The sequence below is a fragment of the Bos mutus genome, chromosome 17 (genome assembly GCF_027580195.1).
Source record: "Bos mutus isolate GX-2022 chromosome 17, NWIPB_WYAK_1.1, whole genome shotgun sequence".
Taxonomy (NCBI): Eukaryota; Metazoa; Chordata; class Mammalia; order Artiodactyla; family Bovidae; genus Bos; species Bos mutus.
The window spans coordinates 26,443,507-26,459,960 of NC_091633.1; the positions used below are offsets into that span (position 1 = coordinate 26,443,507).

Sequence of the window (16,454 nt, forward strand, 5' to 3'; positions counted from 1 at the left end):
CAGCACCAGGGTCTCCCTGCCAGATTGGATGCAGTCAGTGCTGAGGCATCTTAAGCTGAGGGGCTGCCCTGAGGGCAGAGGGGTCACCTCAGGCCAGGAGCCCCACCCACCCCCACACGCAGCGGGTGGCAGTCAGACAGGTCTGCCACATGGTCACAATTACTGCTCTGGACACTCATTTTTTAGGTTCTTATTTCCTAAAGGTAATTACGCTCCCCAGGAGAGCTCATTCTGTCAAAAAAAAGCAAAAGCAGATGGGATTTTACAGCCCAGTTTCCTGCCCTGGAGTTGACTGACTACAGCGTCCTCTCTCTGGCTTGTTTTAGACTTTTCAGTGGCCAAAGTGCTCCCCAAGACCATGAATTCCTCCCACTACCGCTTCCCAGCCCGGGGGCAGAACTACATTGAGATCCCCCACGAGGCTTTCCACAGCCAAGGTGAGTGCAGCTTGGGACCCTTGCAGAGGGACTCAGCCTGTGAGCTGTGACCTGGCTGAGGGGCTGCCCCAGCCCTCCTCCCTGTGCCGATGGGGCCAGGTTTCCATGGTGGGAACACCATGTGTCATTGATGCTCCTGAGATGTCTTCATAATGCAGACTACAATCCAGCCTTGTGCACTGGGACTGAGGAGGCAGGCTGGCAATCTGCACTCTACACTTGCTCACTGGAGGATTCTTAGTGGACCATGAGCTGATGTGGCCACCTCCCCTCCCTGCTGGGGTGGCCTCTGGCTGGGTGGCTGGGTGAGGGATTTTATCTGCTCAGGAGTCTGGGGTTCTCCTCCTGGGAAGTTGAAGTCAAGGATAGTGATGGGACAGCAGCCAAGGTGATCTCAATTACTCTCTAGGGGGACCCAGGTGGCTCTGGCCATTTTTGCTATCATGACTGTCCCCCTGCCCCTTGAAAGATGACTGTGCCTCTGCAGGCATGTCACTCTGTCCCAGGGACCTTGGGAAGTCAAGGGAGTTGTAGATTCTCGGCACCTGACCATCTGGCCACGCTCTTCCCATTCTGCCTTCAAGACTGAGGACCAGTCTGGGTGGTGGTCCCCTCTCCAGCTCGGGGCTCTCACTCCCCAGCCCTTGGGAGCTGACCTCTGCTCCCTGTACCCTCTAGTTTGCTTTGTGAAGGGTGCTCAGGGATGTCGGGGTGTCCTGCTTTCAGGGGACTGTCCTCCCACACTCGGAGTGAATTGTAGAAGGGAGAGGTCCAGGGGCAATGCCAGGGTTGACCTAATGCATACCACTGCACGTGGGGTCTCATCTCATGTGCCCGCATGACTGTTAGAAATCCCCAGTTTTTCAGAATCAGCAAGATCACAGCCTCGTGTGGTCTGCCCACATGGAAACTTCTCACACTTGGCAGTAGAACTAACTGGTCACAAGCACCCACTCCGTGGCTGAAATTCCTGGGCTCGAATCCCAGTTCAGCCACTCAACTGGGCAAGTTACTGAACCTGCCTGGCCTCCGTTTCCTCATCTGTGACTTAGGGGACAGTCTTAGTATCTGCCCCAATATTTTGTGGTGAGCATTAGAAGAGACAGCTCTTACACCAGTACCTGGCCCGTCGTAAATGTGACGTGAATTGTTAATATATATTCCTGAAATTTCAACACACTCAACAGATATCCTGAAGAACTCAGGAAGCATTGTGGGACTTGCTCCTCCCAACCTCCTATTAAGCTAGCAGAGGGAGGTAACAGAATGGATGATTCCTGTTTCCAAGTTGGAATAGCACAGAGAGGTGGGACCCAGCAGAAGGAGTGCCAGGTGTCTGGGTGACTTGTAAATCCTGCATCCGCTGCCTCACTGGAGTGCTGAGATTGCTGTAAATACTGCAAGCACAGATAGCCCCTGACATACGCTCATGGCTGCAGTGCTATTGCCTGGCACCGCCAACCACAGCTCGACCGGGCTCTGCCTTCAGAGGCGCGTGGTGTTCCTGGAATGTCTCCCCGCCCACCCACCCACTCTCCGCCAAGAGTTGTAGCATCTATGTGTCCAGAGCTGGCTTGGGGCGGAGCAGGGAGTGGTTGCCGTGGTTGCATTCACAGTTGAAGGGTGGAGTGGAATCTCTTCTCAAACTCTGTCCTCGTAGTCAGTTCTGCCCCTGAATGTCCCTCCCCTTGCCCTTGAGGAGCTGCTGGGTTCCCAGGTCTGAGGTCTACACTGTGTGTTGCTGGGCAAGCACTTTTGATGGGGGCTTTGTGTTTCTCTTGTTTATCACTGGGGATGCTGACAGGTGTCTGGTCGTCTGCTCTTTCCCCAGCCTGGACCACCATCGTGGGGCTTCTCTACCATTCGGTGCACTATTACTTGAGCAACATCCAGCCGGCCAGCACCAAGTGAGTTTCTGGGGGCCATGTAGCATGGAGTGGGGAGGTGGTGCCTGTTTGCTGGGTAGCAGATCACTGGGACACCCCCACCTCCCTGCCACCAGAGGCTCATGCAGTATTGTTATCAGAGAACTTGTGGTGCCAGTGCCTGGTGCTTCTCTGTTCGAGCAAAAGAAGAAGATGCAGGGATGCCTACACTGGGGCTTCAGCAAGCCTCAGGGGCCTGGGCTGATAGTGCAGTGGTCAGGAGCACCGGCTGAGTGACCATTCCACCTGGAACTGTGTGACCTTGGACAAGTCAGTTAACCCCTCTGAGCCTCAGTTTCCACTTTTGTAGAATGGGAAACGAGCAGCACATGCCTACATCAGTCAAGACTGTGTTGGATATAACAGCTTAGACAGAAGGGAACTGAGGGCTCATGGGACTAAGAAGGGCAGGAGTAGTCAGCTTCGAGCATGGCTGGATCCAGGGACCCAGAAGATAGTGCTTTGACCTGGTCTTTCCTTTCCCTGCCTCTGCTCTCCTCCATGTCAACTCATTTCCTGGCAAGCCCCTTCATAGAGGCATTGCTGGCTCCCGTAGATTCAGACCCACATGGGTTTGGGTCCTGAGATCTCAAGAAGGAAAGTAATTGTCTTTCATGAATGAAAAGTCAGTTTCATTAGAAATCTAGAGAAGATTGTGATTGGCCAACTTGGGTCACGTGCCCATCCTGGCCCCCTAGTCATGGCGGGAGAGGATCCTGCTCTCTCATTGGCCAGGTCTGTTCACATGACCTTCTAGGATTTGGGGGTGGATCAGCTGTACTGAGACCACAGGGAGGGGCTGGTTCCCCCAGCAAAGATTAGGCGTGGGACCTGTTCCTCCCTTTCAAGGGTCCCTTGGAGGGGACAGGGAAGCAGAGCCTAGGGCCGGGGCAGAGAAATTGCCAATGAGGTATGAACCCAAGAGCCCAAGGGGCCCATTTGTACAGTTAATGTTTGGAAGGCAAAGCCGTTTCTGTTGGCCGCAGATCCGCCCTAGACAGGGGCCCTGCAGAGGGCAGCAGGCAGGCTCTGGTTCATCTGTCTTCCCGGGTGTCTGGCACAGCGCCCGGCCCAGAGTGGAGGCTCTGAAAAGGTTCCTGGAGACAGAGCTGTGCATCTCAGAGGGAGCCGCGCAGCGCCTCCACCCCTGGCCCCGACGAGGCCCCGTTTGGCTGCCCTGCGAGGACCACGCCTGGAAGAGCTGATAGTATGAGAGAGCGTGTTCCTGCAAGCTCACTATCTCTGCTGATGGGAAGGCGCTGCGGGGGCGGGTTTCAGACGCTGGTGCCGCTGCTGGGTATTTGGAGGCCTGTGTGATGGAAAGCAGGCAGCTATTTTTAACCGCCTACAGATAAACGAGAAATGATAAATACTTTCTAATGATGCAAATAGTCCTGTTATCGTGGGCTCTCTCAGAGGAAGACTCTTCTCCCATCTGATACCAGGGACCAGCTCTTGGTACAAAACCCTAGGCTAGGCCTGGGGGAAGCAGGCAGTCGTGGTTTCGCTGACTTGGAAGGAAGCCTTGTTCTGGGCGTGATTGCCGGGGAAAGCCTGCAGGTTGTCGGGTTCACTTTTAACCTGGCACCCTGGGTGTGCTTTCCAGAATTCTTCAGGAAAGTCACAAACGAAGCAACCTGCTTTCCTCGGAAATATGCCCTCTAGACTATTTGAGGGAAATTTCTCCAAACCCAAGAGTATGAATGAATAGTGGACCCAGCCTTAGCCCCAATTTATATATTTACCTCTCTCACTGCTGAAGGTTCAGACTGAAACTGACTTTTCAGTGAAATCGATAAAAATGTATATTCCTGGGGATGGCCAAATCCTTCTGTGGGTTGGAGTAAGGGTGTGGGGAGGACCATGTTTATACCACATCTGCAGCGCCCCTCATCCTTGGAAAAGGGGACAAAGGCAGAACTGAGGGTTACACACGGAGAAGGCGATGGCACCCCACTCCAGTACTCTTGCCTGGAAAATCCATGGACAGAGGACCCTGGTCGGCTGCAGTCCATGGGGTCGCTAAGAGTCGGACACAACTGAGCGACTTCACTTTCACTTTTCACTTTCATGCATCAGAGAAGGAAATGGCAACCCACTCCAGTGTTCTTGCCTGGAGAGTCCTAGGGACGGGGGAGCCTGGTGGGCTGCCTTCTATGGGGTCGCACAGAGTCGGACATGACTGAAGCAGCAGCAGCAGCAGAGGGTTACACATGGCAGTGGGTACTCTGATTCACTGTGACCAGAAACACACTCTCTCTGGGTGTTGGCAAAGTTTTGCATAAAGGTCCAGATGGTTAATATTTTTGGCTTTACCTGCTATACTGTTTCTGTCACATCTGCTGTGTAAAGGCAGCCCTGGACAATACATAAAGAAATGAGGGTGGCTGAGTGCCAATAAATCTTATTTACAAGGCCAGGCAGTGCCTATGGTTTGCACAGCCCTGGTGAACACTGTTGTATCAGTGCTGGCCGCAGGGACAGGGACAAGGCTAAGTCTGCCCTGCTGTGGGGAGTCGAACCCCATTCTTAAAGCTTGACCACCAGGTGTGATTATCCTCCATCCTAAGCAGGGGTCTCCAACCTCCAGGATCTACTGCCTGATGATCTGAGGTAGAGCTGGTGTAATAATAATATAAAGTGAACAATAAATGTAATACACTTGAATTATTCCAAGACCGTCCCTTAACCCCACCCCTTGTTCATGGAAAAATTGTCTTCTACAAAACTGTTCCCTGGTGCCAAAAATCTGATCCTAAGGGGTCCAACCCTCCCATCCCTCTCCTACTCTCACTGCCCAGGGGTCTCCAGGCAGGACTCCCTGGAGCCTCAGGACCCAGGGCGCCATGATCTGCTCTCACACCCTCTGCAAGTTGTGGGCTGGGAGACTGACACAGGCAAAGAACCCCCCAACTCACAGCCCTCTACCCACTGAAACATGGACCTCTGAACTCTGCCAGCAATGAATACAAGTGTTCAGTTATTTTCCTGAAGTCAAAACAGAATGATTTTATGATGATGACCACTTATTTTTCAGGTGTTGGGTCTTCAGTTCTAAGGTTAACACGTGATGCAAAGATGTCTTGTTGTCAACATTAACCTCAGAAAGAATCACCCTGTGGGCTCATCAAGTGTGGTCCCTATATTTGTTGTCTTAGCTCCTGTAGCACAAGGTGGCACAGGGGTGATGCCAGCTGTGGTTCACACGCAGACTTGGAGCCAGGCTCCTGGCTTTTTACTCCCAGTCGGCCACCCCGCCCAGCTGGTGAACTTGACACAAGCCTGGTGGTCTCTCTGCCTGCTTGCTTCTTTCTAAGATAGGACGGTTGTCCTGATTTCTGAGGACTTCTGTGAGCTCTGAGTTAATGGTTTAAGTAAAGCTTGGTGCCCTTGAACATATGTAAGCTCTTCCTTTGTCATTGCATAAGATGCTTGGCTGTTCTCCCATTCTCTGCCTTTAAGATAATTATCAAATTCCATGCACAATTAGAAGCAGATTAGTGCAATCGCCTTGATAATGTTCTGGTGTTCCCACTTGCTTGCACAGCTGACGTCATTCCACTTTAGTTTTGTGTGTTATTACCCTCACACATGTATGTTTTTTGGGTGTGAGGTTGAAAGGATGTGGTGGAATCGTGACATCCTTTAAACCTGCCTGGGGTGTGGAGTCAGCACATGAGATTAATGGGATAGGAGGGTGACAGGGCTGGATGGGCTCTTCCCCCCACCTGTCCTCTGTTGACCATTCGGGCCCCACTGATGTCTGCCCTGGGGCAATGACTGACCATCCACAGGTCCTGGATGGGGGTGTCCTTTGTCCCTGCATGGGCCTGGACACAAGGGATCCTCTGAGGTCCCTGTCTCTGGCCCAATAGTGATGAGAAATGTTCAGTTCATCTGCCATGTGGGCAGCTGGGACAGCTGTTCCTTCAAACCAGCGATCTGAGCTGGACAGGGCGCAGAGTCACCTGCTCCTCCTCCATAGATGGGCCTGGGACTCAGAAGGGATGGGACTCCTTGACTTCAGGGCTGGGACTCGGGCCTCTGGATTTCAGCCTCTCAGTGATGGACTCACTTGTGCTTCAGAAGGATATGTTCCAGGGGGTAGACTTTAACTTTAATGTCTGCATTTCTTTTTACTTTTAATGCTATATGTTTTCATTTATTTTTGGCCATGCTGTGAGGCATGTGGGAGCTCCCCGGCCAGGAATTGAACCCTTGTGCCCTGCATTGGAAGCATGGTGTCTTAACTGCTGGTCCTCCAGGGAATTCCCGTCTTCACGTCTTTGTAAAGCCAAGCCATCCAGGTAGAAGGAAGGACAGGGTCAGAATCACCGTGTAGCAGCCCTCGGTATAGCAACTGATTCGGGCAGTCATCCTCAATGCTGACACCCCTGGGCGAGGGATTGTGTGGAGACAGGGTTCTTCCCTGTTGTCCCACAAGGTACCTGTTAATCACTATGTGAGAACATCCTGGAGAGCAGAGACCACTTTAGTCAAGGGGTTATGCTCAGTCTCACGGGCATTGGGGCAGGCTGATGTACTGCATCCCCGATAGGAGGCAGTGGCAAGAGTCATCCTGCCCCCAGATGCTCGGCCTGATGCTCCCCATGAAGAAACAGTCAAGGGCTGTTTCGTAAAGCCTCGGTTTGGACTGTCACACGTACATGCAGTGGAAGCAGTGACAGGAGCAGGGCCTGTTCCAGGTCAGAGGGGACTGGGAGGACATGGTGACTAAATGGATGCTGCCCCTTCCTTGACAGGAAAGCAGAGCTCTGACAGACACCCTGGGGACACTGAGGACGCTGGACTGTGGACCGGGCACCAGATCACGGGTTGAAGCTGGGTCAGATTTCTGAGCGTGGTGATGGATAGGGTGGTTATGTAGGAGGCAGTCTTTATTTTTAGAAGATACACTTAAAGTATTTAGAGGTGGAGTGTCATGATGTACTTTCTGATGATTCAGCAAAAAGAAGGGGTGTGTGTGTGTGTGTGTGTGAGAGAGAGAGAGAGAGATGCCAGACAAAGCAAAAATGGCAGAATGGTAGGAGCTGGGAATCTAGGTGCACTGTTTCTAGCATTTTCTGTTGGCATGACTCTTGCAATGCAAGGTTTGGAGGGGAGGGTCCTGGTTGGGGCAGAGATTCTGGTTCTTGCCATTGTCTCTTGAGAGGCCCCACTGAACTTTATTATATATTGGCTGTGCTGAATTTTCACTGCTGTGTGGGCTTTTTCTCCAGTTGCAGCGCATGGGCTTCTCGTGGCAGTGGCTTCTCTTGTAGGGGAGCATGGGCTCAAGGCCACGGGAGCACAGTAGTTGCTTGCAGCATGTGGGATCCTCCAAGATCAGGGATCCAACCTGTGTCTCCAGCATTGGCAGGCAGATTCTTTATCACTGAAACACCAGGGAACTGCTTCTAGATACCAAGAACTTAGTGACTAAGCCACCTGAGCACCACGGAGGTCAGGTCCACCATCCTGGTGGGTGCTCTCTTTTTTTATCTGTCAGTCAGAGGCTTCTCATACCACTTGAGAATTCTCCCAAGTCTCTCCAAGGCTCTCCCCCATGCCTCCATGTGCAGCATCTTTCAGATCTTTCAGGAGGTTTAAGTTTCCTTTGCTTAGCATTTCCTGTCCCCTCACTGCTCCCTCAAGCATCAGTGAGAATGCAGCTCTGATAGAGGATGGAGATAGACTCTGGAGTGAGCAGGACACCATGTTTGAGCAGGAACTTGCTAGAAAAGGAGTTCATTTACTATGGGATATTTCCAGTTTTACTTTTTGTATTAAATCTCCCTGTACAACCTGGTTTACCTGTTGCTGTTGTTCAGTCGGTCAGTCATGTCCAACTCTTTGCAACCCTATGGACTGCAGCACACCAAGCTTCCCTGTCCTTCACCATCTCCTAGAGTTTGCTCAAACTCATGTCCATTGATTCAGTGATGCCATCCAACCATCTCATCCTCTGTCACCCACTTCTCCTCCTGTCCTTGATCTTTCCCAGCATCAGGCTCTTTTCCAATGAATTGGCTCTTAACATCAGGTGGCCAAAGTATTGGAGCTTCTGCTTCAGCCCCAGTCTTTCCAATGAATATTCAGGGTTGATTTCCTTTAGGATTGACTGGTTTGATCTTCTTGCTGTCCATGGGACTCTCAAGAATCTTCTCCAGCACCACAATCCAAAAGCATCAGTTCTTTGGCGCTCAGCCTTCTGGTTCACCTGTGGGGCCCTCGTATTTGGAGTGGTCTTTTAATGAGACTGCTTTTTCTTGTTCCACGCATGCTGATTTCTCTTGCTTGAGGACCAGAACTCATCTCTCCATGTGCTTGGGTATTCTGCTTGCAGATTTCAGAGTTCCCAGATCTGCCCTAGAGATCCTGAACTCTTCCATCCTCTCTATGCTTTCTTTCTTTTTTTAATTTTTAAATTTTTGCAATGTTGTGTTGGTTTCTATTGTACAACAACTTGAGTCAGACATACACATATCCCCTCCCTGTGGAGTTTCCCTCCCCTCTCCCATCCCATCCCACAGAGCACCAGACTGGGCTGCCTGCGTTACACGGCAGCGTCTCAGCAGTTCCCCGCCTTGCACATGACAGTGTACCTATGTTCATGCTGCTTTCTCCATTTGTTCCACTCTCTCCCCCCCACCCATGGCGTCCATGTCCACAGGTCCATTCTCTGCATCTGTGTCTCCATTCCTTCCTGCAAATAGGCTCCTCAACACCATTTTTCTAGATTCCATATATATGTGTTAATACATGATATTTGTTTTTCTCTTTCTGACTTACTTTGCTCTGTATAACAGGCTCTAGTTTCATCCACCTCACTAGAACTGACTCCAATCCATTCTTTTTTATGGCTGAGTAATATTCCATTGTATATATGTACCACATCTTCTTTATCCATTCATCTGTTAATGGACATCTAGGTTGCTTCCATGTCTTGACTATTGTAAACGGTGTGCAATGAACACTGGGGTGCATGTGTCTTTTGGAATTGTGGTTTCCTCAGGGTATATCAGAGAAGGCAATGGCACCCCACTCCAGTACTCTTGCCTGGAAAATCCCATGGATGGAGGAGCCTGGTGGGCTGCAGTCCATGGGGTCACTAAGAGTCGGACACGACTGAGCAACTTCACTTTCACTTTTCTCTTTCATGCATTGGAGAAGGAAATGGCAACCCACTTCAGTGTTCTTGCCTGGAGAATCCCAGGGACGGCGGATCCTGGTGGGCTTCCGTCTATGGGGTCACACAGAGTCGGACATAACTGAAGCGACTTAGCTTAGCTTAGCTTAGCTTAGCAGGGTATATGCCAGTAGTAGGATTCCTGGGCTGTATGGTAGATTTATTCCTAGTTTTTCAAGGAATCTCCATACTGTTCTCCATAATGGCCATATCCATTTACATTCCCACCAACAGTGTAGGAGAGTTCCTTTTTCTCCACATCCTCTCCAACATTTATTTTTTGTAGATTTTCTGATGATGGCCATTCTGACTGGTGTGAGATGATACCTCACTATAGTTTTAATTTGCATTTCTCTGGTAATTAGGGATGTTGACAGTCTTTTCATGTGTTTATTGGCCATCTGTATGTCTTCTTTGGAGAAATGTCTATTTAGGTCTTCTGCCCATCTTTGGATTGGACTTTTTGCTTTTCTGATACTGAGCTATGTGAGCTGCTTATATATATTCTGGAGATTAATCCTTTGTCAGTTGTTTCTTTTGCAGTTGTTTTCTCCCATTCTGAGGGTTGTCTGAACCTTGTTTATTGTTTCTTTTGTTGTGCAAGATTCCTCCTTGACCCACCTCCTAGAGTCATGGAAATAAAAACAAAATAAACAAATGGGACCTCTCCACGTGTAATCTCAGGCACAGATGACCAGCAGAGGGGTCGTGGCTCAAATGTGCTGAAATATGTGAGGGTGCAGGCTGGACTTTGGCCCATGTCAGTCAGGTCCCCAGCAGGACTAGATGGTAATTTGGGGGAAGTTAGAAGGCGAGGCCATTTGCCAGGCTGTGCTCAGGGTGTGCTCCCTACTCTCAAGGATAGAGTAATAACAGGAGGGCTTCCCAGGTGGCTCAGTAAAGGGGGTAAAGAATCTGCCTGCCAATGCAGGAGACTTAGGTTTGATCCGTGAGTTGGGAAGATCCTCTGGGGGAGGGCATGGCAACCCACTCCAGTATTCTTGCCCAGAGAATCCCATGGACATAAGAACCTGGCGGGCTACAGGCCATGGGGTCACAAAAGGGTCCACACGACTTAATGACTAAACAACAACATAATAACAGGAAGTGTTCTCAGAAGGAGGGAGTGGGGCACGATGCTGCCACCCTGGGCTGATGGGGTCTGGAGAACACAGTTCCTAGGACAAAGATGCAGGGCTGTGGGGATGGGCACCATGCCCTTTTTGTGACCCCACAAAAACAGTGCTATCTGGGTCTCACTCTCCTCTCCGACTGGCTCTGATTTCCTGTGGATGCTGCCATTGGCTGAACGCCCCAAAGCAGAGGGCAGGGCCTGTACAGGGGGGTGCAACCATGTGGCCCCGACTCCCGGGACTGTCTTCTTTGCCATTTCTCCCCTGGCATCTAGAATGAGCCTGTTCTCTTATCCAGGAAGGCCCCCAAGCCCTGGTACAGTCAATTCCAAAGTGACAGATAATCCAGTCTCCAAGTGTTACTGCTCCCCAGATAACAGGTTAAAATAAAAGAAAATCAAGCCTGGATCAGATTTATGAAGACAAAGGAAAACCCTTATTAAAACTGGAGGTACCAGAGAGATTAAATGAAGTCATAAAAAAACCCTCTTTTTATTATGAAAAAAAATTGAACATCTGTAAAAACAAAAGAGACGGTCATCACCGGGTTACAACCGGGACCACCCACGGCCGTTTGGGCTTCCTCTGCCCACCCCGCTCCCTCACCCTGGCCCCACCAATTATTTTGAGGCAAATCTCTGACATCATGTAGTTTCATCTGTAAATATTTAGTCTCTATTTTTAAAAGACAAAGACTTTTAAAAATACAGAATGAACTCCATGCCATTATCCCATCTAAAAAGTAAACAGTAATTTCTTAGTCCATCTGATGTCTTGTGATTGTCGACTTGGGTGGTGGTGTTGGGATGGTGGGCTCCTCCTGGCTCAGCCACCGTGGACCCCGACCTGGGCCTCTCTGCAGGGCAAACTCAGCCAGAAGGAAAGGCTCCCTGGCTGCATGAGCAGTGAGTCACTGGAGACCATCAGTGTAAACCCATCTGTATTGGGAAATTGTGCTTTTCCAGATTAAAAATGCTCCTAAGGGCACAGTGTAGACTGTTGAGTCTGATATCAGTTCCTGCCCTCAAAGGCAATGTTTACTAGGCTGCATTTGGCTGAATCCATGTGTTGCTGGGGCCAAATCCAGGAATCCACTCTGGATTTGCACTGTGTTTATGGAGAGAAGATTCTCCATAGGTTTTCCATTTTTTACATGTTTTTCTTAAGATTTTGATCTAAGTCATCACGGTCTGTCTGTGAGAAGATTAATTCACTGAACACATATTAGTTGAGAACCTACTGTGTGTCAGGCTTGGTTCTAAGGGCTTAGAGAGCTGTGAACAGAATGGGTAAGAAGCCAGCCCCCGATGGAGCTTATATCCTAGTGGGAGATGACAGCTGACCTGATGAATTGTTAGAAATGGACGTGGATGGGGAGAGGGGAGATGTGACAAATAACGATGTGTATGTAGGGTCTTATGGTTGTGATTTTACTGTTGGCTAATATATAGTCCTAATTTTTGCTAGACAAATGATTTCTATTATGTTGGTGGAATTACATACATGCTGACTTCACAGAGAGAAGCGTAGACTATGAGGTGTTGGCAAGCATTTCACCGTATCTCAGTGGATACTGCGCTGAGCTCAAAACATCTCAGCTCCCTGAAATCACAAGCGGAGAGGTGGTCTACCCGGGCAGCCTCATTGTTCTGCAAGAGAGCAGGCCTCTGTGTTACTGAGGACCACTCTTTCTATCTTTGGGTCTGAACTGGTCCCTGGTGACATCCAGCGAGTCTTAACTTTCCATAGCAGTGGCTGAACTCCCTGCCTTTTCAGTGGGGACATTATCACCTCCAGAAGGTGAAAATTGGTTTTGAGGGCAAGGAGTCTGAGATATGACAGTGGCTGTGGCTCTGCAAAGTTACCTAAAGCATATTGAAGTACATAAGCAGATTTACTCTATGTGTGTGGTACTACGATTTCACGGGATGGGCAGGTGTTGATGGAGTAATGGTGGGGTGTTAGGAAAAATGGGTCTAATAGGACTCTTTAGGGGGCCATAATGAAAAACAATGGCTGAGAACCACGAGCTGGAGTGAGATTTGCTTTTCAGTGTCTTTCACTTTTTTAAACCTGTGTGACTTATTCCATATGTGTCTTGTAGCTTGGGGCTTGCACAGTGATGCCTTTCCAGAGAAGAATAATCAGATAGCAAATCAGCCGTGTTCTCTGAGTTTGCAGCAGCTCCTCAGCTTTCCAACCTTGGTGATATTCACAAACACGAGGAATCCATGCCTCTGTTTTGCTACAGGAAATATTTTCTGTTGGAAATACCCTTCAGCAGGGTATTTCCATGAAGGCAGGGCTAGGGTTTTCAATCTTTTTTTAGTTTTGGACTACGCTTGGTCTTCTTTGCAGCATGCAGGCTGTTTGTGGAGGCACGGGGGCCTCTTTAGTTGTGGTGTGCGGGCTCAGCAGTGCAGAGTCTTAACCACTGGACCACTAGGGAAGTCCCAGGGGTTTTAAATCTTTACGATATTTTTTAAAAACCTCTCACATTGACAATTCCAGGAATAGTTCTGTGTGCTGCTGGGGACCTGCTCTTTTTTAAGGAACTGATGTTAGGGGCTTGTTTAAAGAGCTGGGTCCCATGGTGATGATGGTGGTGTTAGGGGGGAGACGCATGGGTCCCACTGGCTCTAGTCCAGATCACCAGCTTTGAGTCTAGTTAACAGGTAAAACTAGTTGAGGGAGGAAGTAGATTGTACACCCAGCTCCCAGGGATCTGCTTGATGTTATGAAGATGGTTCTGTGAGTATAAACACAGGGAAGGGACAGAATCCCCATGCAAAAGTCCAGATTAGGAAAGAAACCAGCAGATGACTGGGTGACCTGAGTCGGGGCTGAATGACTTCATGTCGCAGGCATCCTAGTGAAATGTCTTGAAGTTCAGAGTAAGGCAACAGACATTTGCTGATTACTGACCATATACCAGGCAGGGCGAGGGTGAGGGCTAGATAAACAGTCACCAAGAACACAGCATTCAGAGCTGTGTTCATTCATGGAGTCATTCATGTGCTGCAAGTGGCAAACCCTGAATGTGAACACCTTCTTAGATCTTGCACCCCAAGTTCCTTGCTTCCCTCATCCTAGTCCTGGCCCTGAATGTCATTTCAGCTTCATAACTCCATGAGACAAGTACTATGTCTATCAGCCAAGATTCTTTTGATTGGGCATAAGCAACAGAAACCCAGGCATAAGCTGTTTTAAACAAAAGGGGAGTTTGTTGGATCCCATAAGCTGAAAGGTGCATGGACAGCTGGCTTCAGGAGTAGCTTGATCCAGCATCCAGTTGCTATCACCCAACTCCATCTCTCAGCTTTTCCTGGATGTGGACCTCCTTCCCAGTCAGTCTCTCTGGTCATGACTATAAGCCACTGCTGGAACCTCACGGTTCTGGACTGACATCTAGCAGAGAGAAGTGAGGATCTCTGACCCAGCATTTCCATCTGAATCTTGTTACTTCTCTTCGGATCTTAATGGAACATGTGCTTACATCTGAACAATCAGTATGGTCTGAGGAATGCAGTGCACTGATTCACTCAAATTGTGATAGCGGGGTTTACTCTTGAGTTAAGGATGGAGGTCCCTCCAAAGCATATGGGCTATAAGTCAGGAAGGAGTGGTCACTTGGAGGGAAGCTGAGGTGCCTTTATCAGGAGAGGGATGAAGGGCTACTCGGTGACAAGACAACAGGTGTCCATCACATTACTGTTTGCCACAGCGGTTTATAATTTGGACATGGAAAATTCCAACAGGTAAGTCACTTGTCCCAGGTCAAGGGAATGTATGGCTGAGATTTAATCTCATTGTTTTGATCCTCCTGTTCTTCCCCACTTCCTGGGTTACCCTCTCCTTCTGCTAGACTATAGACTCTGTGAGGTCAAGGGCTCCATCTCACCTTTTAGTACCAACACCGAGTCTTGGAGCAGAATGTGCTGTTTGATAGAAATCAAAACTCCACCCCCAAAAGATTTCAGTCTCAAAAGTCCCAGGCTTAACTTGAAATTTTAAACTCAAGGGTTTTTTTTTTTTGTTTGTTTGTTTATTTTTAAATTTCTGTTTTGTAATGATTTTTCATTTGTTCCCAAGGATTGCTGAGGCAGCAAATTATAAAAACTGCTTGCTCTCTGCGACCAGCTATCTGATCTCCTTGGAGGTCTCCCCGACGCCGAAGCTCTCCCAGAATTTATCGGGCTCCCCTCTTATCACTGTCCACCTCCGGCACCACTTGGTGAGTTAGAGTGAATTTGTCCTCATTTCTGCTCTTTGATTTCCTTTTGCAGCAAGGAATATTCGATCGTCTGTATGATTGTAGAAAGAATCTTGGATGGATTGGTGCTGGCCGGAATTAGGATTTTGGCATCCATTCTTGTGATTATTTTTGAACAGCAGTGGAAAGTCCCCTGGATAGCTCTGGGGTTGGACACACAGTATTAATTTTGTGTAAAAAGGCCTCTGAGATCAGACGTTGCTTTTACAGATGTGTGCACAGCAACTGTGGCTATTTCTGTTTTACAATAAATGTTGTCTTTGGAGGATGGGATATCTTGGCTTATTCTCACTTATCTTAGTTGATAGCCATTAGCGAGATAGAGAGTTTGGTTCTTTCTGGGAAATATGTTAGCATTTCGCAGAGCCGTTTCTATGCTTTCAGTTTTGAGCTGTTTGTTTTGCCCCGTTGTAACTGACTGTCTCCGCCTTCACTCTGTCTTTGTGATAAGAATGACAGGTGGATCAGGGACACAGGTGTGCACCTGTCCTTTAAAAAGTGTGACTTTCCTTGTGCCAGAATCGTGCACTATGGTTGAAGCTTGACGTTCTCAAGGAATTTATTAAAGAATACAATATATATCTATTAAATTTTTATTGAAGTTTAGTTGATTTACAATGTTGTATTCATTTCTGCTGTAGAGCAAAGTGATTCCGTATACGTTCTTTTCCATACTGTCTTCCATGATGGTTTATGATAGATGTTGAACAGAGATCCCTGAGCTGAACAGTAGGACCTTGTTTATCTGTTCTGTGTGTGATAAGAACTCAATCCACTTTTGATCCTTTGGAGTCCTACAAAGACCGTTCCCGCCAGGATCTTCTGTTTCATTCCATTTTATACTGTTCCATCCCATTCTGCCAACATTATCTGAAGACCTACTATGTGCCAACCCCTGTGTCTACCTGTGTTTTTATCACCTCCTCAATGAGACAGCATTGAGGGAAGCTGACGAGTCAGGACAAGTTGCTGTCACTGCAGCTCCTGTCTCACCCTGCCACCCCCCAGCCCTGATTCCCCATGGAGGTCAGGCCCCTTCTTGGTCCCCTCAGAACCCAGCTCTGCCCATTTGTCCACACTTTCCGGCCAGTGTCTGTCTGCACTTGTGCTTTCCCAGGCAGATAGCCACCACCAGACAGCTTGCTCTTGGTTGCTCCATTACCTCCTTCATCCTGACCATCTTGCTGATTGGTATTGGAATGAAAACAGATCTTTTCCAGTCCTGTGGCCACTGCTGAGTTTTTCAAATTTGCTGGCATATTGAGTTCAGCACTTTCACAGCATCATCTTTTAGGATTTGAAATAGCTCAGCTGGAATTCTAGCGCCTCCACTAGCTTTGTTCGTAGTGATGCTTCCTAAGGCCCACTTGACCGAGCACTCCAGGATGTCTGACTCTAGGTGAGTGATCACACCATCATGGTTATCTGGGTCACTAAGATCTTTTTTGAATAGTTATTCTATATATTCTTGCCACCTCTTCTTAATATCTTCTGCTT

The 16,454-nt window shown here is 48.7% G+C and overlaps 1 protein-coding gene across 2 annotated transcripts in view; it reads left to right on the forward strand.

Annotated features, from left to right (window-relative positions):
• The window catches only part of ADGRD1 (adhesion G protein-coupled receptor D1), a 176,173-nt gene that overhangs the window by 44,432 nt on the left and 115,287 nt on the right, over positions 1-16,454 (forward strand). For both annotated transcript variants that reach the window (XM_070386343.1, XM_005891222.3), the window contains 3 exons: positions 327-437; positions 2,269-2,344; positions 14,777-14,918. In XM_070386343.1, coding sequence (XP_070242444.1) covers positions 327-437; positions 2,269-2,344; positions 14,777-14,918 — 329 coding nt within the window. The remainder of the gene's footprint in view (positions 1-326; positions 438-2,268; positions 2,345-14,776; positions 14,919-16,454) is intronic.